The sequence below is a fragment of the Musa acuminata genome, chromosome BXJ3-4, assembly GCF_036884655.1.
Source record: "Musa acuminata AAA Group cultivar baxijiao chromosome BXJ3-4, Cavendish_Baxijiao_AAA, whole genome shotgun sequence".
Taxonomy (NCBI): Eukaryota; Viridiplantae; Streptophyta; class Magnoliopsida; order Zingiberales; family Musaceae; genus Musa; species Musa acuminata.
Window position 1 is genome coordinate 45,050,257 of NC_088352.1, and position 24,862 is coordinate 45,075,118.

A 24,862-nucleotide genomic window follows, 5' to 3' on the forward strand; every position below is an offset into this window, starting at 1 on the left:
GACTTGCGGAAGGCAAAACTGGCCAAGTCAGAGAAAAACTCTAAAAATAAGATGGCTGTGCTGAGTAGATTGCAGTTTCTATGATCCTCAAAGTTCACCACCCTTCCCTCCGAGAAGATTGAAGTCAACATACACAGAAGAAATATCATCCTTGTTTGTTCTCCATCTGCCGGAGACGTTTTGTCAGCCTCCTCCAGTTGGTGCAAGATTCCCATTGTTCACCAGTTGTTAAAACTGACCAATTCAGAAAATAAATATCAATGTTCGTTGGCTGTGCTGAGTAGATTGCTGCTCCTCAGATCTTGATAACACACATACTGTCTCTCTCTCTCTCTCTCTCTCTCTCTCTCTCTCTCTCTCCAATGGCTGGTGAGGTTCTGTCAGCCTTCCTGCAAGTCTTGTTTCAGACGGCCTTTAACTTGTTGCAAGAGGAGCTGAAATTGGAGCACGAACTCGAGGGAAAACGCAAGGAACTGCACAACAATGTCTCCATGATTAAAGCTGTCATAAATAAGGCTGAAGAAAAGGCGCACGGCGATGAACCACTGAAATTGTGGCTAGAGAATCTGAGGAAAGTCGGCTACGATGCAGTCGATGTGCTGGATGAGCTTTCTTACGAGGCTCAACGGCGGCAACTGATCTCCTTGTCAGAGGTACGTGATTCCTTCTCCATGGTGAATCCAAAACGTTCCATCATTCGGCACATCATATCTCGTAAGATACAAGATATATCTGAGAGGCTCGATAATCTCGGGAAGGAGGTGGTGACCTTTAATATAAGAGTTGGGGATGCATCACGGCACCCAGAAGAGAGTGATGTGCTTCCGATGACCACCTCACTCCATCCACCAGTCGTGCTAGGGAGGGAGATCGATAAGCACAGAATTTTGAAAATGCTACTACAAGCTGATAGGATGCATAAGAAAAGCATATCTGTGATCCCCATACTCGGAATGTGTGGTGTTGGGAAGACCACCCTTGCCCAGCTTGTCTCCAACGATGAGGTTGTGATGAAGCATTTCGAGCTGAGATTGTGGGTTGATGTCTCACATGATTTCAGTGTAAGAAGGCTCACCAAAGCTATCATCGAATCCACAGGTAGCTCTGCAGTTGATCACATCAACATGGACAATCTTCAGAAGCAACTTCTTAATAAGATCAGTGGCAGAAGGTACCTGCTTGTCTTGGATAATGTCTGGAATGAAAACCCAGAAAAATGGCGTAACCTTAGACTGCCCTTACTCCATGGTGCTGAAGGGAGTAAGATATTGGTGACCACAAGAAGTGAAGAAGTTGCAAAATTCATGGGCACAACATCGCCCTATGTCTTGAAAGGCTTATCCGACGAGAACTGCTGGAATTTGTTCTGTCAGTATGCGTTCGAACACAATACATATCAACACTCTGATATTGATGACATTGCCGAAGAAATTCTGAGGAAGTGCAAAGGCTTGCCTCTAGCAGCAATAAGTATTGCCAATCAGTTGCTTGGAGTGAGTGATAGAAGCGAGTGGAGATCCATCATAAGGAGGGAGATAGAGGAATTCTCTGGACGTGACAGTGAGTTCCAAAAGGCCTTCAGCTTGAGCTATCAGCAATTGCCACCACATCTTAAGCCATGCTTTGCATATTGTTCCATAATTCCAGAAGGGTGCGAGTTCGAGAAGGAATTCATTGTCGAATTGTGGATGGCACAGAACTTCATCCAGCCTAAAGGAAAATCTGCTGAAGACTTAGGCAGCCAGTACTTTGATATCTTAGTGCAGAGGTCATTCTTTGGGTGCTCCCAGTCCGACTATAAAAGAGGCAAACCAAAATATCGAATGCATGAACTTGTACATGATTTTGCTCAACGAGTGTCAGCTAAAGAATGTTCTACCATGGAAATTGGCAAGCCATGCAAGGTTGAGCCTGAAACTCGACATTTGTCATTGACTTTAAGCCAGTTGGAGCCAAATGACAAAATGAAATCAAATTCACCTGCTCAAACTGATATCTTTTCTGAAATATATCAATGTAAGGGCTTGTATACACTTCTACTTTTCGGTGGTTCCAGAAAGTATAGTCTAAAGGTCCCTGACAGACTTGGAGAAGAACTTAAAAGCCTCCGTACTTTGGATTTGAGCAACTGTGACCTAAAGGAGTTACCCAAATCAATTGGTGAGTTGAAGCACCTTCGCTGCCTTCGGCTTCACAATACAAAACTATCAAGTCTCCCTGAATCACTAGGTCGTCTTTACAATCTCCAGACACTGGGACTCAGAAATTGTTATTCTCTTGAGGAGCTGCCATCAGATATAAAAAATCTTCGTAACCTTCGCCATCTTGATCTTCATCTCGATGATAATTCAGTGGAAGCAATGTGTAAATTGAAATCTATACCACCACATATAGGACTGTTAACCAATCTTCAAACATTATCAAGATTTGTAGTAAGCACAAAGGCTGGTTGTGGGTTAGGAGAACTGAAATACTTGAACAGTCTCCATGGGGAACTAATCCTCTCAAATCTTCATCTCGTTCGAAATCCATTAGAAGCCAGGAAGGCAAACTTGACAAACAAGAATTCCATTCAGAGTTTGCAGTTGCGATGGAATATCGGTACATCAGCTTCTGAACATGTTGGATATGACGAAAGCATTCTAGCAACTCTCCAACCTCATACAAACCTTAAGGAGCTGAGGATAATAGGCTACAGAGCCCGATCATTTCCATCTTGGTTAGGTGACTCTGCTTTCACCAATCTTGAATCACTACATCTCTCCAGCTGCAATCAATGTAAATATCTTCCCCCACTTGGCAAATTGCCCAAGCTGCGAGAACTCCATATAGAAGGAATGGAAAGTGTGACAGTCATGGATCATGAATTCTGTGGCAAGGAACATGGCAAATTCCCCAAATTGGAGAAGCTGGTTTTTGAGAACATAGGCAGTTTACAGATCTGGGATGAACATAAACTTCGTTTGCTGTCAATGCAAGAGAAAGAAAGTTGCCCGAGATTGCGTGGTATACCAAGATTTCAATCACTCACATCCTTAGAGATGTCAAGCTGTGGTGACTGGATGTGGCACTCATGGCCTTGTCTTACTTCCCTAACTTCCCTTTGTCTCAGCAGGTTACCAATAGAAACTCTGCCATCAGAAGCAGGCCATCCACATGCTTCCTTACGCAGCTTAAAGATCAGTTACTGCAATCAACTGATATCTTTGCCAGATAATTGGCTGCCAAATGGGCTTGTTTGTTTTAGTATTAAGCACTGTCCTAGGCTTTATTCTCTTCCAACAGGCCTAGAAAATCTCAAAGCACTAGAAGACTTGAAAATTCAACATTGTGGCCTAGGGTACCTCCCAGAGCTCAAGAACCTGACCTCGCTAGTTCACATGGAGATCTCAGGTTGCCATAAAGTGCACCGTCTTCCAAGGAATGGTCTGCCTATGACACTCCATTTCTTGAGCATCAATAATTGCCCTGAGCTCAAGAAACGATGCCAAGCTGAGAGAGGTGAAGATTGGCCCAAAATTAGAAATATCTTCTCTGTGTGGATGGATGAAAAACTAGTTAGTCACAGAAACTAGCTCTAAATGCTAACCATGCAGACAAGATGCGATATGAAGGTACAAGCAAAACTATTCGATTTTTTTTATGTTGTATGCCAGTTTGTCATAATGAACTTACAAAATTTCTGTTCTACATCAAACCACATAGCATGTAGATATTTCAGTGTTTAAGAGTTAAAAAGCTTGGAGTCCACAAACACAAGAATGGTTAGTAACTAGCACCAATCTTATTTTCACAGGTTTAATTAATATTTGATGGACCCTAACATGGAATAAGCACTACAGAGTCATATTTAAGTTTCTTACTTTGAAGTTTCTGTTTACTACAGTTGTCAAGTGATGTTACTTTATCATGGTTAATTAGTGCAAATTTCAGGATAACATATTGAGAAGGTTTATAAGAAAAGGTTCATTTACTTGATTATGGTCAATTTTTTTCAGCAAAAGCAGCTGGTCAATGTTACAGCTTCATACTTCAGGACTTGTTTATTTTCCTCCCTTGTCTTTTGGCATTCATTATGATTAACCAAATTAACCAAGGCAAACACTTATAACTGCAGAGTAAACATCTGCTCAATTCTGGATGGGGTTTACATATTTGGGAGGATGCTGCAATTGATGTTCTTATCCTTCCTGCTGGGTGGTGATTCTGCGACGCTGATATTGCAGGGGTGTTTAATGACAAAGGCCAAGATGTTGCTGCCCAGCATGATTCATTCTTGAGCGAAAAAATGAAAACTAAAAGCTAAAAACTAAACACAAAAAACAAAATTAATCCACATGCTAATGCAAAGAGTGAGAAGGAGAGGCTACCACCAGCTCAATATTGTACATGCTTCTCGGTGTTGATAAGTTACAGCTTTCTGAGTGGGCGTGTAATAACATACACCTATAATTACTTTGTTTTCTATATTGTTGCTGTATTATGGCGAATGCCCATCGCTGTACTATGAGAGTGATGAAATTAATTTGATGCATCTAATTTGCAGAAATACCAGAAAATTTCTTTTATATATTTCAGTTGATCATGAACTCAAGAATCTCAACATAGTCTTTTATCACCCGGGCCTAGTGAGGTATTCATAGCTTTGCAACTTTGGCATATAGTTGGGGTTGCAAAATTCTTGTGCAGAAACTATGTACCATAAATGGTTGATTACATAATAAATCATGCGTTTTCTGGGTTTAAGAAGATCCACTGGTATACACATTATCTAGGAAAAGACATTTTGCATCTAAACAAGATGATTTTATAACCCTGCTCTTCGTTACCATGGAAATATTGTTCAAAAATACAAAAGCCTGATTTGGCTAAAAATGACAATGGGGTTGAGTCAACTAAGAAACTCAACCAAATCCAAGACTCAATAACAGGTAAAATAGAATCTCCTGCATATTTGAACTTTCCCCATCTCAACAACTATTTTTTATGCTTCTGTAATTTACATGCTCAAATCAAAATGTTATATCCGGAATAACATTTCCTCAATCATAACATTGCCAATTTTCATGATAAAGGATGAAATAACAATTGCAGCACAAATAAGATGTAGACCAGCATGCCACATGTGGTCTCTAAAGCTCTCCTCAGTAATAGGTTTATATTGAAAACACCGAATGCATAACATATCCATTGGTGGTTGGATTAGAAGATCAAAACCATGCAAAAAAACTTAATCTAACACCAAGCCATGTTCGACCCCTCAAAATATTTGCCAAACAATAACATGACAGAAATAAACCAGTAATCTAATTAACGAAATCTAAGTACACAATAAAGTAGCAAAATTTGAGTGGATTGATCAAGTACTAACATCCCTTGAAGGACATGAATCGAGAAGGTCCCCGGACGTCCCAGAGTCAGCCAAAGTAACAGTTCTGGCTGCTGCTTAATATACCCTGTTAATCAAATGAAATGATGGATATAAGAAACTCACGAACATCAAATGCTACCACATTATTCTGTTTTTTGTTTTCTTTTTTGCCCTTGTTCCGAGCATATTTCAAATTGGTGTTGGTTCCTGGCGAACATTACCTACGACAGTGATGAGGTCGGATCCGCGAAGTGGGCTGGAAAGGTCGGGCTGTGGGGTTGGACTTTGGAGAAGCGAAATGAAGAAGAGACGGTGGAGGCGATGACGACGTCTTCGCCGCCGCTTCGATGAGAACGGAACCGAGAAGGACGGCTCGAGGATTTGGTGGAAGAAAGAAAGATGAGTGCGAACCTCAATAATTGTGGGCACTTACCTCCAAGTGTGTACTTGTATAATTTAAATTATTTAAATATTTTTTTTTTTTCAATTTTTAAATTAATTTTCGAACTATTATTATTATTATTATTATTATTATATATATATATATATATATATACATATATATATATATATACATATATATATATATATATACATATATATATATATATCAAGTTAGTCATAATGTCCTACGACCAATTTCATAACAATCAAATCACTAAGAAAAAATAGAAATCAAATATTAACTGATATATTTGGTGCAATATCTCAATGTAAGGACTTGTATACACTTTAATTTTTCGGTGGCTCGAGTAGCTATATTTTAAAGGTCCCTGACAAACTTGAAGAGGAACTCAAAAGCCTCCATTCTTTGGATTTGAGCAACTCTGGCCGAAAGGAGTTACCCAAATCAGTTGGTGAGTTGAAGCACCTTCGCTGCCTTTGGCTGCACAATACAAATATGTCAACTCTTCCTGAATCACTTGGTCGTCTTTACAATTGTTCTCTTGAGGAGCAGCCATCAGAAACCAAAAATCTCCATAATCTTCACCATCTTGATGATAATTCAGTGGAAGCAATGCTTAAATTGAAATCTATGCCACCAGGAATAGGACTATTACCAAGATTTGTAGTAAACACAGAGAGTTGTTGTGGGTTAAGTGAGCTGAAAGACTTGAACAGTCTCCATGGGGAACTTATCCTCGCTAATCTCCATCTTGTTCAAAATCCATTTGAAGCAAGGAAGGCAAATTTGGCAAACAAGAATTCCATTCAGAGTTTGCAGTTGCCATGGGATATCGGTATATCAGCTTCCGTATGTGTTGGATATGTCCAAAGCTTTCTGGCAATCCTCCAACCTCATACAAGCCTCAAGGAGCTGAGGATAATAGGCTACAGAACCCCATCATTTCCATCTTGATTAGGTGACTCTGCTTTCACCAATCTTGAATAACTACATTGCTCCAGTTGCAATCAATGTGAAGGTCTTCCATCACTTGGCAAATTGCTTATACTGCGAGAACTCCATATAAAAGGAATGGAAAGAGTAACTTGTGAATTATAAATTCTACTCCAAGGGAAAGAACACATTCCTTAAATTGGAGAAGCTGGTTTTTGAGAACTGCAGCCAGCTCAAGGACCTTCCAGAACTTAAGAACCTGCCCTCACCAGTGCATATGGAGATTTCAGACTGCCCTATAGTCTGTCTCCCAAAGAAAGATCTGCCAACCACATTTCAGTTCTTGAGCATCAACAATTGCCCCAAGCTCAGGCAACGGTGCTGAGACGAGAGAGGTGAAGATTGGCCCAAACTTGTAGACGTCTTCTAGTGTGGATAGATGAAGAACTAGTTATCTCCAGAGTAGCTGCAAAGTGCTTAACAATGCAGTCCAGACATAATACGAAGGCACATGCAAAAACATTTTTATTTTTACATTCCATGCCAATTAGTCAAATAATAAAACTACAAAATCTATCTTTGTTCTACAAAGTACCAAATAATTTGCAGACATGTCAGGATTTAATAAGAGCTAAAATTTTGGAGATCACAATTTATGGTTATCATTTTTTAGCAGAAGTAGTAGGTAAATATTAAAGCTTCATACTCGAGAACTTTTTTGTTCTTCTCCCTCATTTTTTTGGCATTCATTAGGATTAACCAAGAGAAGGGCTTATTGCAGAGGAAACATCTACTCAATTCTAGATGTGGTTTACATTGTTTATCCATAGTTTTAGAGAGTATGCTGCTATTGCTTTTTATCCTTTCTGCTGTGCAAGATATTGTGACAGATACTGCAGGAGGTGCTCTTGTGCAAAGGCCAACATGCTGTAGCCCAGCATGATTGATGCTTTAGCAAGAAAAAATCCTTGTGCTAATGCAACGGTGAGATGGCAGAGGCTACAACCAGCTCAATATTAGACATGCTTCTCAACGTTGATAAATGATGACTTTATATGTGGGCATGTAATAACATATGCCTAAAATTACTTGATTTCTATCTTGTTATCGCATTATGCCTACTGACCAACACTGTATTATGAGTGATGAAAAAATAATCTAACATATGTAATTCCTAAAACTACAACAAATAGTTGAGATTGCAGCTTTGTTATTGTTGTTGTTGTATTATCTAACTTGTAAAACTATGAGTAAATTGTTTTTGTAGATTTGAGTTGATTTGCAAACTTTAGAGTTTCAACATAGTATTTTAAGGAGCTCATGTCGTTGCAAATTTAGTGGATAATTGGGTTGTCAAATTCTTGTGCAGAAACTACATACATTTTTGGCTAATTACATGAAAAATTATGTGTTTATTTTGCAGTACCACTCTATCATGGAAATATTCTTCTTTTTCTGGAAAGTATTATATTGGTGTCATGATTTATTTGTAGAATTTCCAATATGTTTGCTTAATCTTCATAAAATTTCATTTAGAATAAGCTTTCTGATATGTTACTGCACTTCCTATATGGTCAGCATAGGAGTTATTAGAAGATTATTTCATCACTAAATTTGGTCTTGCAACTTTAAGTCATTCTTGTCATTTTTCATAAGACAGGCTCGCTCATGTTCAGTATATACTTGACAAAAGAATCTCAATCAGGTAAACCTCAGAATTCTTGCTTCATGTATGTCTATCCCACTGCAACCTTCCTCTGAGAGGAAGATGGTACAGTTATCTAAAATGTGAGACCATTCTTTCATTTTGTTCAGATAATCTTAATGTTAGAAAACACAAAAACCTGATTTGACTAGAAAAACCATCAGAGTAAAGTCAACTAGAAGGCTCAACCAAGTTCAAGAATTGAAAACAAAAAATTTATGATTTGTTACACATTTTTATTTTCTTACCCATCCTTAAAACCATTTTATTTATGCTTCCAGTTATAACATGCTCAAATCAAAATGATACATCCAGAATAATTTAATAAACTAATAATGTTAATCAAAAGTAGTTTACTATTTGACAATTTAAAACTGAAGGTGTGGATTAAGGTTAAGAAACCAATAATGTCGAGCACAATTAGATATATTAATTATTGATAAAGTTGCATCGAATAATAATATTAGCCAAGATTGAACAAACTAATAACATGAAAAAAATTGCAAGGCCTTGAAATTGCTCAGAACAATGTCAGTCATTTTCAGCCTATATAATGATGTCAATCATCTGTAGTTGAGAGAAAGAGGCAGGAGAGTGATAGAAATGGGAGAAGATGCAGGTAGGTGGGCAAGAGACGGTGACTTCTTGACATCTGTTGACCAGTTGATGCCAAATTACACCTTTTTTTGATCCATCCTTAGATATGACAAATGACAAGTGTTGTGGCTAAAGTGTAAGTAATTATCATGGATCACTAACTTTATGCTTTGGCCGTTTGAAATTTGTTTGAATTAGTTGTTTTCTTTCATCGAGCAATTGATCGGACATCACAATCCCGATCTTTTGCAAGAACTTGCAAACTGTAGGAGCATAGTTGACTCAATGACGATCCTTCCCGAGGAGATTAGGTCGCCACCACTCGACATTTACTAAGGGAAAGGAGTAGAAGAGAGGAGTATTGATCATCGTCGTCATCTGCATTAGATTATATTCGTTCGATATAACCCTTATGTAACCTCCCTTGTCATGTATCTTAAACTCCATCCGATCTACTTACTAGGATTCTATCTAAAGATTAAAACTCAAATCGAGACCCAAATCAAACAGAATTAGCCTTGAAATCAGTCAGGTTTGAATCAAGCCACACGGTTCAATAAAATGATCAACCTGAGTTTGAGGGTATTATTGGTATTAAAAAAATACTGCCGATAAATTGCTCTCTTTTTTATACAGTGTCTAATTATAACCATTAACTCCACAAAAGCGAGGCTCTTCCATCTATATTTTTCGAGCGGCGGCCTCGCCACCCAGTGCGGCGCCACCAGCGTCCTCCCCGGCACTACCCATCACCGCCTCTCTCTCTCTCTCTCTCGTGTCGCGTCGATAACCTTCCATCCTGGAACCCCCTTCTTGCCGCGCGGTGACGGCATCCGATGATTCCTATGAGTCTTCTCTTCCTCTTCCTTCCTATACTATTGAGCATCTATAAGAGCTTTGAGGCTTTCGCTCTTTGTTACTAGAGGTGCGTACGATTTGTAATAAGCTTTATGTATGCAATAAGTGATATCTTTATCAACGATTTCGATTATTTTGTTCTTTGTTGTTCTGGAAAAATGAGATTATGCTGTGACATTGATCATTGGAACAAGTAAAAATACAAGTTTTAGAGCTTATTTGCTTTCTAGACCCACAATGGCGCTTCGCAGTACAATGACTTAACTTTAAACTGAAAGCTACATGCAAGTAACTAATAAGATAACACTACCTATAGCTTTCTATGTGTCAAATCATGAATTCGATCAGCTCTCTAAATCGAGTTTAGTTTTTGAACTATCCTTTAGGAAATCAGTAAATGGAGATTTGTGGATGTGTAAGTCATGGTTGGTCATCCATGACTTTGTCAGTTCTTGTTGATCAAAAATTGCTTCACGCAAAAGCATGTAAGAGTCCTGTTAGAATCAAGGTTGAACACTGAAATTATTGAGCACAACTTTCTTTTTTAGCAAAAAGTGTGAAGTATTCTAATATATTAATCAATGAAGCTTGAAATGGAATCCATAGAATCAGAAAAATGTGACCGAAGAGATTAAAGGTTGATTAAATGAGCAAAAACACCTTACAGTGCCACCAAAATCTCTCACATATGTGGGAGATAATCAAGACATACAGTTCAGGTTTCTTGCAAGAAGTAGCAGAAGGTTCAAGGAATGACAAGTGAGGACTTCCACAATTAATATTTCTATGTAAAAACATTGAGAAGACATTCAATCCAAGATTTCACATATAAGGTTTTAGACAGAATTCTGCAGAAAGATCTGCATGAAATTAACATTCTTCGATGGAAAATTAAACTACAGAGGCCAAAGAAGTTCAGTACATGATATACGAATACTTCATTTGAGCAAAGGTATCCTTTGTGGTGTTGATTTGGTGATATGTTTTTGATTGTCAACAAGAGACCCCATCGATGTGAAGCTAGGAACTTTATTGCGGTACACCCTTACCTTGACTCTGCATTCCACAATTTCCATAACTAAACAGGAATTTTTTATTTTTATTCCTGTGCCAAAAAAAAACAATTAAATTAGGTAGTTGTTTCTACAGTTAGAGCAGCAATATATGCAAAATTCTCTACAAAAAATGCATATGGTAATGGGCATGGATGTTACCAAAGTATAAGACCATGCTACAATCAGTTCCATCTACTTGCTTGAGATTTCAACTCTGACCTCATGATAGCGTGGTGCTGTTAACTTCTCAAAAGAACAAGAAAAATAAAAATGAGTTCCAGTGTAAAGAAAATCTTCCTGTAGAAGATGATGCTAATGCAACTTGCATTTACATTTGAAAAGATGAGATGAATCTCCTGATACTGTTATATATAATTCCGAAGTGCCTACTACAGTTTGCAAAATCCACATGCTACATAGTGTACAATTCAGTGATTGACCATTTAATAATAACAGGAGCATGTAATTGCAGGAAACAAAAAACTGCTAAAGGGCATGAAGAATGTAGAGTTAAGGTGCAGCTTACCTTGATATATTCAGTGCTTGTGTGAATTGAGGGTAGTGATGAACCAAGGAAGTTTGTAGTTCTCCATCTATCCACACCTGCAGATTGTGCTGAAGAGTGTACCAGCCTTGATCACCCATCCCAAGGCATTGTAGCCTGAGCTCTGGGCAGTTACTGATGCTCAAAAATTGAAGTTTGCTTGGAAAACCATCATTTGGCAAGCACAAGAGGCCAGGACAGTCTGAGATCTCGAGACGTGCAAGTGAGGCCATGTTTCTGAGGCCAACTGGTAAATACATGAGATGCCTGCAGTTTTCGATCTCCAAGTCCTCTAACTTTATTAGTTTTGGCAGTCCTTTGGGAAGAGTATGGAGCTCAGGGCAGTGCTTGATGGCCAAGTACAACAGGCCGGTCGGGAGCCAATCATCCGGTAATGATAACAATTGATTGCAGTGACTAATTTCCAATCGACGGATCAAAGCATGGGAACCTTGTATATTGAAAGGAAAGGTTCTCCGTTGCAGTCCACTGAGAGTCAGGGAGGGAAGCAAGGAAACAACAGACCAGGAACTCCAAATCCAGTCATCAGTAGTCTTCACTTCTAGTGATTTGAGTACTGGGAAGTCAGATAGGCCAGCAAAACTTCGGGATGCTTCTATCACCAACTTCGTCAAAGCAGGAAATTTGTGCTTTAATTGGTCAAGAGCAAAGCAGTCCTTGATAACAAGCTCACGAAGAGAAGGCAAAACACAGTCATCAGCACCACACCATTCTTCCAGTCCTGACATTGTTTCTAGATGTAGCTTCTCCAATGATGGAAACCTTTGCTTGTTACTGCCACAAAATGAGCAGTCAAGGTGCTGCACCCGATGCATTTCTTTTATGTATAGATATTTAAGCTTCGGTAATTGGCCAAGTGGTGGGAGGTTAAAACAATTATCACAGTTGCAGATCCATAAGGTCACTAGATTGGAGAAGGAAGGATCTCCTACCCAAGTTGGAAATGATGTTCCTCCATACCCAACTATTCCAAGCTCTTTCAGGTTCGTATGAGGTCTGAGATTTTTTAGAACATATTCTTTCTCCTCATATCCAATACTTTGTGCAACTGCTTCAGTTATATTACTGTAGTTCCATGTCAACTCCAGCCTGTTGATGTGTTCCTTGCTCATGAGGTTTGCTTCAACAGCTTCTGCTGCCTTGAAAACAAGATCAAGTCTTGCAATGAGAAGTTCACCATGGAGATTGTTCAAGTCCCTCAACTGAGATAAACCACAGTGAAGCCTTGTGCTCACAATATATCTTGAAAGTGTTTGAAGATCAGTTAACAATCCAATATCTGGTGGCATAAATCTCAAATTGCCTCTTGTGTGCGTTCCTTCCGGCGCCAATGTCATTCTTGAATTACCATCAAGATGTAGATCAAGATTCCGTAACTTGCGCAGATTCCTTGTATCCTTTGGAAGCTCTTCAAGAAAATAGCAATTCCTAAGTACCAAGGTTTGCAGGTTGTAGAGGTGAGACACAGATTCAGGCAGTCTAATGATATTTGTGTTCTGTAGTTGGAGACAGCGCAGATGCTTCAGATCACTGATTGATTCAGGCAGCAGAGCCAATCCCAAATTGCTTAGATTTAGAGTGCGTAGGCTCTGAAGTCTATCGGCAAGATCATCAGGAACAGCCATCAGGTAACTCATAGAGCCGCCAACCAGGATTAGTGTATGCAAGCCTTTGCATTTATAAACTTCCTCAGATAGATTGTTTTCTCCCCTTAACCGAGGCGATATGTTCGAGATATTTTGATCAAATAGGTCATATTTCAGTGATAAATGGCGAATGCTGGCAGAGCCAAACCAGCCTTTGCCAGGCTCCACAACAGAACATTCCTCGGCTGCTATATGTCGGGCAAATTCATGAACAACATCATGCATGATGTACCTACGTCGGCGACTCTTGTGGTCAAAATTCGAGTGCTGAAAGAATGAGCTCTGCATGAGGGAATCAAAGTAGTCACTAGCAATATCTTCCATCCGTTCCCTTCCACTTGGTCGAATGAAGTTTTGTGCTATCCATAGCTGAATGATGAACTCCTTCTCAAACTCGAAGCCTTTTGGAATTATGGAGAAGTACGCAAAGCATGGCTTAAGATATTGGGGCAAGTATTGGTAGCTTAAGCTGACAGCATGTGAAATATATCCATCCATGCTGGTGAATTCCCATGCCTCACTCTGTAAAATAGCACTCCATTTGCTTCTGTCAGTTTCTCTGAACAGTCTATAGCCCAAAGTTATAGCTGCCAAGGGCAAGCCTCTGCATTTGTTGACGACATACATCTTGTAGGGATCAAGATCAACCATTGCATTCCGATCTCGGGCCAATGCATATTGACAAACCAAAGACCAGCACTCATCATTCGATAGTCCCTCCAAACGGTAAGGGGGTGAGGTTGCCATGAAGTTAGCAACTTCTTCGATTCTGGTGGTCACTATTATCTTACTTCCTTGAGCACCGGAGTACAAGAAGGTTTTTATTCTCTCCCAGTTCTGTAGGCTCACATGCCAAACATCATCCAGAACAAGCAGGTATCTCCTCCCACTCAGCTTCTTTCTAAGTTCTTTCTGAAGATTGTCAAGGCTGACAAAATCACACTGAAAACCATCAATGGATTCAATGATGGTCTTCATAATCATCATCATATCAAAATCCTGAGACACATAAACCCATAGTCTAAGCTCAAAATGGTTCTTCACAGACTCATCATTGCAGACTAGTTGAGAGAGAGTCGTCTTCCCTATACCAGGCATCCCAAAGATAGGAATCACTGTGATGCTATGGTCAGTCACCTCAGCCATTGGCAGCAACATATTTTTTATCTTTTGCTTATCACTCTCACGACCAAGAACCAGAGAAGGAGTTAGCGAGGTGGTCTGATAACTCTGCTGCCTCCGGGGTGCACTGCGCTGAGTCAATTCAGATAAGGGGCATCTCCTTGCTATGGAATCTAGTCTGTGTTCTATGTCTTTTACCCTGAGGCATATTTCTCGCTTGAACAGTTCACGCTTAGGATTTATGGGGGCCAAGAAATTGCGTACCGATGCATATTTGATCAGCTGACAGCGTTGGCGTTCGGTTGCCACCTCGTCCAAGATATCATTTGCATCATATGCAGCCTGGCTGAGCTCATTCAGCAAATGCTTCACCGCGTTCCTAATCTGTTGCCTCTCCTGTGCATCATTCAGTACAGCTTGAATCATGGCGACAGAGCTCTGCAGCTTTTCTAGCTCAGCATCAAGGCCGTAGGCTGTTTGCAGTTCCTCCCACAGTTGAACCAAATTGGAAGCCAACAGTGGAATGACAGCCGAAAGAAGCTCCATTGAGGAATGTTTGTGAGAAGTTTTTGAAAAAGAAAAGGATACAAGAGAATTGAGAAAAAAGATTTAGAGGTGTTTGTTGAATTTTGGACTTGTATAGGAGATGGTAGCTGAGCAATCACACACTGTGAAGGTGTGGATAGAACTGCTTTGCCATTAAGATGGAGTTTTGGAAGTTAACATGGTTGACTCAGTCTGCCCTGGAATCTTTATCATATAAGGGAGTGCTCAGAGTGTCATGACGTCGGAATGATGGGTTAACTGGTCTATCAACTTTGTTAAGCTCAAATTATTGGTTAAAATACTTCAATTAAAATTTTAACAATACACCCATCAAATCCTTGTAAGTCTATCTTAGTCTTACCCACTTTTGGCATGGGATTAATTGGGATGTTACAAGCTCCCTCACTTAAGGCTAAGATGATCATCGTTTTCTTCCTTTTCATGAGTAAAGTTAGCAAGTTCTTGAAGATAAAGGAAACGAAAAATTGAGATGGATAGAGTTTTAGAATTCAGGGACATGAGAAAAGAGGAATGGTGGCAACATATTCTGATCACAACCTAAGATTCAGAGATGATGCAACCTTGCTGTCGCATTAGTAGATGCGCAACTTGCTTTTGTTTGTAATCGTCAGCCTTCCTTGATCTTTCAATTGGAAAGTATTAGGAAGCAACTTGGCTCTATTAAAGTCATCCTTCGTCTAGTTCTGCTCAGTTGCATTTTCATGTCAATTTCCAGGAGAGTTTCCCAACTGCTGATAGCTGTCTTTTTGGTGGCCACAAATCTTGTCTCTCTTATTCGTATTAATTATGGTTGTCCAATAGCTACTAATTTCTCCTATTTGGCAGTTCTCAGGAAATTCTCAGAACCTTCACATTCAAGAAGATGCTCCAGTCATTTAAAACTCTTGATAGGGTTCTTGAAGAGTTCTTTTTTTAGATGAAAGCTGTTCCAACTTTGGGGCTCATTAAGATCAGGCATCATGGTTGACTGACTTGAGGATAGACAACAATATGAAATGAGGAACAAATACATGATATTGACAGATAACCTAATAGTTGAAGGTTTCTTGGTCTACGCTCTTATCCCATTTAATGTTTATTGGAAGTAGAGATCCAACTGATGGATTGAAACATGTCTTTGATAGCTCTCTATGCACTCTTGTCACAACCCACAAGATTGTGGTAGTTTGGTTTTCTTGTAAGGTGTATTGACAGATCCAATTGGTATTTGGAATCTTTGTGTATTTGAATCAGTCAGTTGAATAGTTTCAGACTAATGGAGGATGATCCAAACAGGGCATGATAAGATTGTGTATTGCAAGCTGTGGACCGCAGATTTCTCATGATTAATCATAAGATGAGCTATGTATTGTTATTATCTGTAATCTAAGATAATTGTGTTGGTGTGAGATGATCCACATTGATCATGTATACAATTTTCCTCACAATTGATGGAATCATGGTTGTGGTAATAATTGTTTTTAGGTGTATGAAAAAGAATAAATCTCTTCAGTAGGTGTTTTCTTTTTCAAACAAATTGAATTAAAATAAGACTTGAAGACAGGCGAAGTTTCAACACCAAGAACGCTTCCCCTCTGTCATCACCTGCAGGTTGGTGTAGCCTTACAAGTTCGTCACTTAAATATTGTATTTATGTCACGCACGTTTGCATATGCCCAATTTAACTCAGACTAATCATTATTATTAGTTTCATGAACGATTTATGTGTGTGTAAAGAGTAGTGATGTAAATTTGAATTTAACATTGAGAGTCAAATCATGTAGATTCACTATAATATTTATGAATTTTGCATATATATGTATATATATATTACGTAGTTGTGTTTTTATATTTTGAACGAGTCTGAGAGGCAATTCATAGACAAGAATAGAATAGAAATTATTCACTGATATCATAATTTAGAAATGAATTGTACGAAATAATTAAGTCACAAATGTTACGTAGGTGGTAAGTATGAAGCCCATGTTTTGGGTATAAGAATTATAGGGGCATGCAAAGAAAACTTGGATAATTTATGCAGAAAAATCTGTGTAACATTGATAGCGTGACAATTGTGAGCTCAATGAGGTAATGGCCAGCCAACATCATATTCCTACAAGGCATTGTTTTTTAGTCTTACTGTAAGTCTGTATCCTCCAAACTGAACACTGCTAGAACTATCCGACTGAAGAAGCTATGGATGCATCTGCAGTTGCAACAGATGGAGCTGTTTAATATGATATACTCACGTAATGATCCTCTTGTGTTTGAGATGCTTGTCTTCATCAATCAAATACAAATTGGTTGTATCATAAGCTCGAGTCCACTAAATGTGCAGCTGCATGATCTTCTTGGATCTCATGCTCAGATCTTTTCAGTTGATGAGTCTCCCATTAATGGGACCTGCTGCAGCTGCATGCATGTCAATGTGAACAATACGATCTGTGCATGGTAGAATGATCCATTTATGGTTAACAGAGTGTGGCCCCTCTCTGATGTCATGACTCGGGACGTCGACGAGCTTCAATCGATTACCTGTTGCCATTAGCACTCGAATGTAAGCAAAATTCACGAGAAGGTAATTCTTGGTTTAACTGTTGTGCAGAGTCAATACGAAGAAGAAGAGATGTTACATCAACATTTTCTTAGGGATCTAATTCTTACCCTCCATAAATAAGGATAGGGTGATTAAGATCAGGAATGAATCGACATTTATAATTTTGCTAGTTTTCATTAATAAAATTTTAAATATTTTTATTTAATTAAAGATATTGTCTTGTATGGAACTCAATAATTGATTTTAAATAATTGAGACATTACGGATTGTTATTATTATTTATTTATAAATAAAATTGTCTATTGCTCAAAAGATAATGTGTTAATTACAGAAAAGTTACCACCATGAGAAATAGAAATTGCTGAGCATTATTATTTATATTTTTTTGAAATATATTTAAAATTAATTATTTTGATCATCTTGGCTAAATAAAAGATATTGGTAAAAAGAAAGTGTACCATATCAAGTTGGTATTGTCAACAAAATTTGTATAAATTATAGAGTCTAGTACACAATAAAATTTAAAAAAAATTCAAAGAGTAAGATTTGAGTAGTCTTTTCAGGATTCAAAGCCCATCCCATTAATATGAAGACGGTATAAGTTTCTTATTTATAAAAAAAATAAAAAATTTATTGATGAAATTGATAGAAAATAATCTCATTCATCTTAAAGAAAATCAAAATATGGAAGTCCACATGATAATTTTCTTTTAAAAATAAAAAAATTGTTAGTTCTATCATAGGTGGTTAACTAATTAGTTTTACGATTTTCTTTCATAAATACATATGTGATGTTCCCTGATTTATTGTTATTGTTTGAGAAGGTATGACAAAAGAAGACTATTAATATGGGTTGAGTGTTAATGGTTCCTAAATACTATGTAGTATCTGATATCATTTCTTGATTTGTATATATCATCCTTAAGTAGGGAGTCTATAATATCTCGATTAGTATTAAGATCAACATATAATATTAAGATTAATTTATAAGAATAAGATTAATTGAGTTAAAAAAATTAATAAGCTGAGACCCGAGTTCTGACACACAGAGAGATACATGATTAATCTTAATCTGGTCTCGTGCAATGATAGAGTGATCATTGTTTTATTTCTTTTCACGAGGAAAGTTAATAAGTTCTTAAAGATAAAAGGAATCAGAAAATTAGGTTTAATAGATTTTTAGTGTTGGGTCCAACCCACATAACTTCGACAAAATTAGGCAGTTTGAGCCCAAATCAAAGAAATTAAACAAATAGAGAAAGAAAGGGCAAAACGAGGAAGAGAAAGATTAGAGCGTGCAGCGTGCGACGGCGTACTGAGAAAAGAGGAGAGAGAAATAGAGAGAGAATGATTAGTTTATGAGTTTTTGATTGACGATCGATGGCTAAAAGTTGTCGGTTTCGACCCAAATTTGATTACTTTCCTACTATATCCATTTTGTGAGATATATAATTATTTACGAAAAGATTCATGGATGAAGATATGAGCTAAGATGTATGATCTTGATGTTATTCTGATCATCTAGTTATTCTAGAGAAGACTTATTGTAAATCTGTTATCATTATTATTCATAGTGAAAGTTTGAGATGGACTACGGTCCTATGATTTTTTTTCATATTGAATTTTTCACGTTAAAAAGATTTGATTTCATCGTGTGATTAATTATTTGCTTATGTTGATATTTTTATTTGGATATCAAGTTGATATTTTGATGAAGAACCATTTTGATACATAAAGAAAAAAAAATATTTCGTTTTAATAGGTTTTTCCCAACATTTAGAATGCATGAACACGATAAAAGAGGAATTGTGGCAAAGATTCTGATCACAACCTAAGATTCAGAGATGATGCAACTTGCTGTTGTCATAGTAGATGAGCAACTTGCAATCGTCAGTCTTCCTTGATCTTTCTATTGAAAAGTATAAGGAAGCAACTTGGCTCTGTTAGCTGGAATTTAAAGTCTTCCTTCGTCTTGTTCTGCTCAGTTGCATTATCATATCAATTTACAGGAGAGTTTCCCAGCAACTGCTGATCGCTCTGTTTGGTGCCCACAAATCTTGTCTTTCTCTTATTCGTATTAATCATGCTTGTCTGATAGCTACAAATATCTCTATTTAAAACTCTTGACATTCAAGAAGATGCTCGAGTCAATTTTTTTTAGATGAAAGCTATTCCAACTTAGGGACTCATCAAGAACAGGCATCATAGTTGACTGACTTGAGGGTAGACAACAATATGAAGTGAAGAACAGGCACATGATATTGACAGATAACCTAATAGTTGAAGATTTCTTGGTCTACTATTTGAATGTCAGTTGAATAGTTTCAGACTAATGGAGGATGATCCAAACAGGGCATGATAAGATTTTGTGTACTGCAAGCTGTCTACCGCAGATTTCTCATGATTAATCTTAAGATAAGCTGCGTATTTTTATTATATGTAATCTAAGATAATTGTGTTGGTGTGAGATGATCCATCGTGATCATGTATACAATTGGAATCATGGTTGTGGTAATAATTGTTTTCAGGTGTATGGAAAAAGAATAAATCTCTTCCGTAGGTGTTTTCTTTTTCAAACAAATTAAATTAAAATAAGACTCGACATCAGATTAATCACTATTAATCATATTTATATTATGTTTAAAATATTAAATTTTTAAATAATTATTATCATGGATTATTTGGCTTTTCCTTTATAAAATGATTTTTGAGGATTAAGAAAAAAAGAGTATTAGTCCAACCCCGCTCTTCCTCCATTCTAATTTTGTGGAGGTGCTTAACATGGCCGAGCCCAAGTCACCTTCTAGAGTGCAAATCTAAGGTGCGACAATAATAACATCTTAAGATAATACAAGTGTATCATTTATAGGTATAATAATTGTAATTATATGATTATACAAAAAAAATAATATTAGATGTTGAAATTAAATAACAATAAATCAAATTATGAAAATGTACTTTTTAATATCATAAAGTCTTTATCTAATCTGAAAGCGAACTAGATTTGTCTTTTTTTATTTTTTTATTTTTTTATAGGATCACTTTAAGTGATAACATTGAATTAGAAACTAAAAAAGAGATGAGAGAAAATTTATAAACTCTCAATAACATTATATGATTAAGGGAAAATGAGAGAAAATTTATAATTTTACAATAATATCATATTGCATATCATAATATATTAGTATTGTATTTACATATTGAGTCATTAAGATGTTCTATCTATTTATATATTTATATGTAAGAGCTAAGGATCTATAATAAGTAATTTAGAGAGTCTCTCCCATCAAAATAATCTCTTAAGAAATCTAATTATAATTAAACTCTTTTTCTATTGGACCATAATCTAATCTATAACATATTTTATCTAATCAAAATTTAATTAAATCTATAATATATTTTACCTAATTAGATAGAATCATATAATTTAATATCATATTCTTATGTTTTTGGTAATAAAGTTTCTAGTCTCGAGAGGAGGAGGGTACTTGTTTTGTGCTTAGAGCATTAATCCTCGGAAGAATCCAAGATAGTTGAAAATGGGGAAGCATAGATATATTATTATATTCTGAGCGATTAGAATAGAATAGAAGTTATTGATAGATATCGCAATTTAGAAATGAATTGCACGGGATAATTAAGTCACAAATGTTATGTAGGTGATAAGTATGGCAGTATGTTTTGGGTGTCAGAATTAGAGGTGCATGCAAAGAAAATTTGGATAATTTATAGAAATGTCTGTGTAACTTTGATAGTGTGACAGTTGTGAGCTTAATGAAGCAAAGGCCTGCCAACATCATATTCTTAGAAGGCATTGTTTGAGTTCCAAAATCTCTTATTACCATGACCTGCAGCTAATTTTGAATCACTATGAAGCAACTATTATCCTTAGCAAACTATGAGTCTCATATAAGACAAACTATGATTTGTCAATTTGGACAACCACATCTCTCTTTCACTACGTAGAAATGTGACATTATCATTCGTTCTGGTCATCATGCTTCTGCAAGTAGACTGAGTGTTGGACTGGTAGTAGAATGATCGCATCATGTACATGGACCATCTGCCATTGTGGTAGTGCTTCCTCGACCTGTTCTGTCAAATTTCTTGCCAGTTTCTATGCACTACCGGTGCCAGAAATATGAAAATCTAATTAAATAGCTTAATGAATTAAGCTGCCATTATGGTTGTTTTTCTAGTTTCTAGGACTCATTTTAGACATTACAATGGATTTGCTCAGTAGAAAATCATGGACACGTTCTATCATTGTCAACCTAGAAAATGGATTGTGGACTTACTGGCTTGACCGTGACTTAAGTCTCATCCACACAGAAGAATGGACTAACAGATGAATGGAGGAGAGAGAGCTTGTCACTCCATATTATATACCAGTTGATACCTGCATTGTGATGCACCAGCAACCATAACCCCATTCCATGGCTACAGACAATGTCTACGTTCTCTTCTTCTTATTGGCCTTCGTATGCATTCAACTGATAAAACCCAACGTCTGCGACGGAGCTCTAACCTTAGGCTGCATCCCTACCGAAAGAAGTGCTCTACTTGAGTTCAAACGAGGCCTGGAAGATCCTACCAACAGGCTGTCCTCTTGGGTGGGTGAAGACTGCTGCAAATGGGAGGGTGTGACGTGCAGCAATCATACTGGGCATGTCGTCAAGCTGGACCTCCACAATCCGCATCCTTTCTATGATGATGAGCCATACAACAAATGGACCTTAGGAGGTGAGTTGAGGCCTTCTTTACTTGGTCTGAAGCACCTAAAGTACCTGGACCTAAGCATGAACGATTTTGGAGGCATTAATATTCCAAAATTCATGGGGTCATTCCATCAACTCCGATATCTTAACCTCTCCAGGGCTGGATTGGGTGGACTCCTGCCTCACCAGCTAGGAAATCTCTCCAATCTGCAGTATCTAGACCTATCCGATGACATTTTTGTGGCTCCGATCCATCCATTTAGCATTGGTGATGCACTCTGGATTTCTCACCTTTCTTCTCTAAAGCATCTCAACCTGAATAACGTTAAGTTTCAAAATGGTACTCACTGGCTGGAAGCTCTGAACATGCTTCCTTCTATTGTGGAGATATACTTATCTGACTGTGAAATTGGAAGTGTTCCCTTTTCTCTTCCACATGTGAACTTTACATCACTGTCTGTTCTTGATTTGTACTATAATTTCATTAACTCTACGATACCCTCTTGGTTATTCAACATAAGTGGCCTTGAGCATCTTGATCTCAGTGAAAACTTCTTTCAGGGTAATATTCCACCAGCCTTTGGTAACTTGACTTCCCTCGAGGAACTTAATTTAGCTAACAATCCTCTTCAAGGAGGAATGCCAACTTCCTTCAAAAATCTGTGCAAGTTGCAGAATTTAATATTGGCAGGCATCAATATCAGCAAAGATTTGTTAGGACTCGATGAAAGTTTTTCTGGTTGCGTCAAGATGAGCTTAGAGAGTCTGGACTTATCCGGCACGAATATTAGTGGGCAGTTGCCTGAATGGTTATTCCAACTCAGGAAGCTTAAATCACTCCACTTGGAGCAGAATCTGATTTCTGGGCTTATTCCTGTATCAATTGGACAACTAGCATCACTCCAAGAGCTCTTTCTTGGTCAAAATCAATTGAACGAAACAATACCAGAAAGCGTGGGGTGGTTGTCTCAGCTAGTTACTTTGGACCTTGAGCACAACAATTTGGAGGGTGTAATGTCTGAGGCGCATTTTGGAAACCTCACAGAATTGAAATACTTAACTTTGTCGTCCAACTCCTTAGCTCTAAAGTTCAAGAGCAATTGGCTTCCTCCCTTCCAGCTAGAATCCCTTCGGATGGACTCTTGCAAACAGGGTCCTGAGTTCCCTGCATGGCTCCAGTGGCAAATAAATATTTCAAAAATTGTTATGTCTAATGCTAGTATTAATGATGCTATGCCAAACTGGTTTTGGAGCTTAATTTCCACAGCAGAGTACGTGAGTGTCTCCGGCAATCAGATCAGTGGCCACGTACCCAATTTATTGCATTTAAATAATCTCGACTGGTTGGATTTAAGCTCAAACTACTTCGAGGGTCCTCTTCCATATTTTCCTCTTGGATTGGAAATTTTAGATCTGTCAAACAATTCATTCTCGGGAACACTTGACATCATCATGAATATGCCTTACCTCACATATTTATCGCTTTCAAAAAATAATTTAAGTGGCCAAATTCCCTTCTCTGTATGCCAACTGCAGGCCTTACAGGTTCTTGATCTTTCAAAAAATACGTTATCAGGAGTGCTCCCCAATTGTTGGAATAATTCTTCAAGTATTGTAGTTATGGATTTTTCAAGCAACAACATATCTGGAGTTATTCCTAAGTCAATATGTTCCATAGCATCGCTTCAGTCGTTGCACTTGAACAATAATAGTCTATACGAAGAGTTGCCCCTGTCCTTGAAAGATTGTACGAAATTAGTCATTCTTGATGCTGGACATAATGATTTGAAAGGTGAAATTCCAACTTGGATTGGCGAAAGTTTAACTAGTCTGAGGTTCCTCAATCTACGATCAAATATGTTGGACGGAGATATTCCTCTAAATCTTTCAAAATTAAGTGCTCTCCAATTTCTCGACCTTGCAGATAATAAGCTGTCGGGAACTATTCCAAGGAGCTTTGGAAATTTTACTGCCATGAAAGTTATTGGAAAGTTTTCCAGTAGGATGACAGATGCAACAAGTTACGAGGAGCAGATGCTAGTAACAACTAAAGGACAAACTCAAGACTATGAGAAGTCACTTTCGCTTATGAATATTTTAGACCTATCGGATAATAACTTATCTGGAGAAGTACTCGAAGAACTTGTGAGTCTTTCTGGCTTATTCAGTTTAAATTTATCTGGAAACTATTTCACAGGAGAAATCATTGAAAATATCAGTAAATTACAACAGTTGGAGTCCCTTGACTTATCAAGGAACAACTTTTTTGGCACAATTCCTTCAAGCCTTGCTTCCCTGACTTATTTAGCTCACTTGAACCTCTCATACAACAACTTGTCAGGGGAAATTCCACGTGGTAATCAACTTTTAACCTTCAATGATCCATCTATCTATATTGGCAATCCTGGTCTTTGTGGGCTTCCTCTGAATCAAAGTTGCAATGTCAGTGAGACAACACGAGGTCAAAGTAATCCAGATGATAGAGATGAGAATGAGATGATATGGTTCTACACGAGCATGGCACCAGGATTTGTTGTTGGTTTCTGGGCAGTCTGGGGTACCTTAATACTTAACAAGAATTGGAACCTTTATTACTTCCGATTTATAGACAACATGTTTGACAAAGTATATGTGTTTACCATACTGAAAGTTTCTAGGATCAGAAAACGTTATTGTTCCCAACAAGGATGATAAATTTGAACATCAATATCTGCTGTATGAGAGTTCATCTCATTAATATCATATCGTCAGCTTGAATAAATTTTTTACTTCTGAATACTTCT

The 24,862-nt window shown here is 37.6% G+C and overlaps 3 protein-coding genes and 1 long non-coding RNA gene across 5 annotated transcripts; 3 read left to right on the plus strand and 1 right to left on the minus strand.

Moving 5' to 3' along the window:
• Positions 1–362: 362 nt before the first annotated feature.
• On the plus strand, positions 363–4,559 carry LOC135634794 (putative disease resistance protein RGA3). The gene is made up of 2 exons (XM_065145396.1): positions 363–3,614; positions 4,118–4,559. The coding sequence occupies exon 1, from the start codon at positions 363–365 to the stop codon at positions 3,573–3,575; it is 3,213 nt and encodes a 1,070-aa protein (XP_065001468.1). The 3' UTR covers positions 3,576–3,614; positions 4,118–4,559.
• A 5,141-nt stretch (positions 4,560–9,700) lies between these two features.
• On the plus strand, positions 9,701–12,756 carry LOC135636004 (uncharacterized). The gene is made up of 3 exons (XR_010495780.1): positions 9,701–9,937; positions 11,398–12,473; positions 12,620–12,756. It is a non-coding gene; the product is annotated as an uncharacterized LOC135636004 (long non-coding RNA).
• Positions 10,624–14,947, minus strand: LOC108952570 (putative disease resistance protein RGA3). 2 transcript variants are annotated; one of them, XR_010495779.1, is made up of 3 exons: positions 11,452–14,947; positions 11,085–11,168; positions 10,624–10,975 (listed from the first exon to the last, which is right to left on the minus strand). XR_010495779.1 is itself a non-coding variant. In XM_065147501.1 (2 exons), exons 1-2 carry the CDS (start codon positions 14,802–14,804, stop codon positions 10,900–10,902), a joined length of 3,429 nt encoding a protein of 1,142 aa, XP_065003573.1. In that variant the 5' UTR covers positions 14,805–14,947; the 3' UTR covers positions 10,624–10,899. The 2 variants fall into 2 exon arrangements, 1 of the variants encoding a protein (XP_065003573.1); XM_065147501.1 differs by lacking the exon at positions 11,085–11,168.
• A 7,006-nt stretch (positions 14,948–21,953) lies between these two features.
• LOC135636000 (receptor-like protein EIX2) lies at positions 21,954–24,847 on the plus strand. Its single transcript, XM_065147502.1, has 2 exons — positions 21,954–22,104; positions 22,238–24,847. Exons 1-2 carry the CDS (start codon positions 22,091–22,093, stop codon positions 24,768–24,770), a joined length of 2,547 nt encoding a protein of 848 aa, XP_065003574.1. The 5' UTR covers positions 21,954–22,090; the 3' UTR covers positions 24,771–24,847.
• The last annotated feature ends 15 nt before the right edge of the window (positions 24,848–24,862 follow it).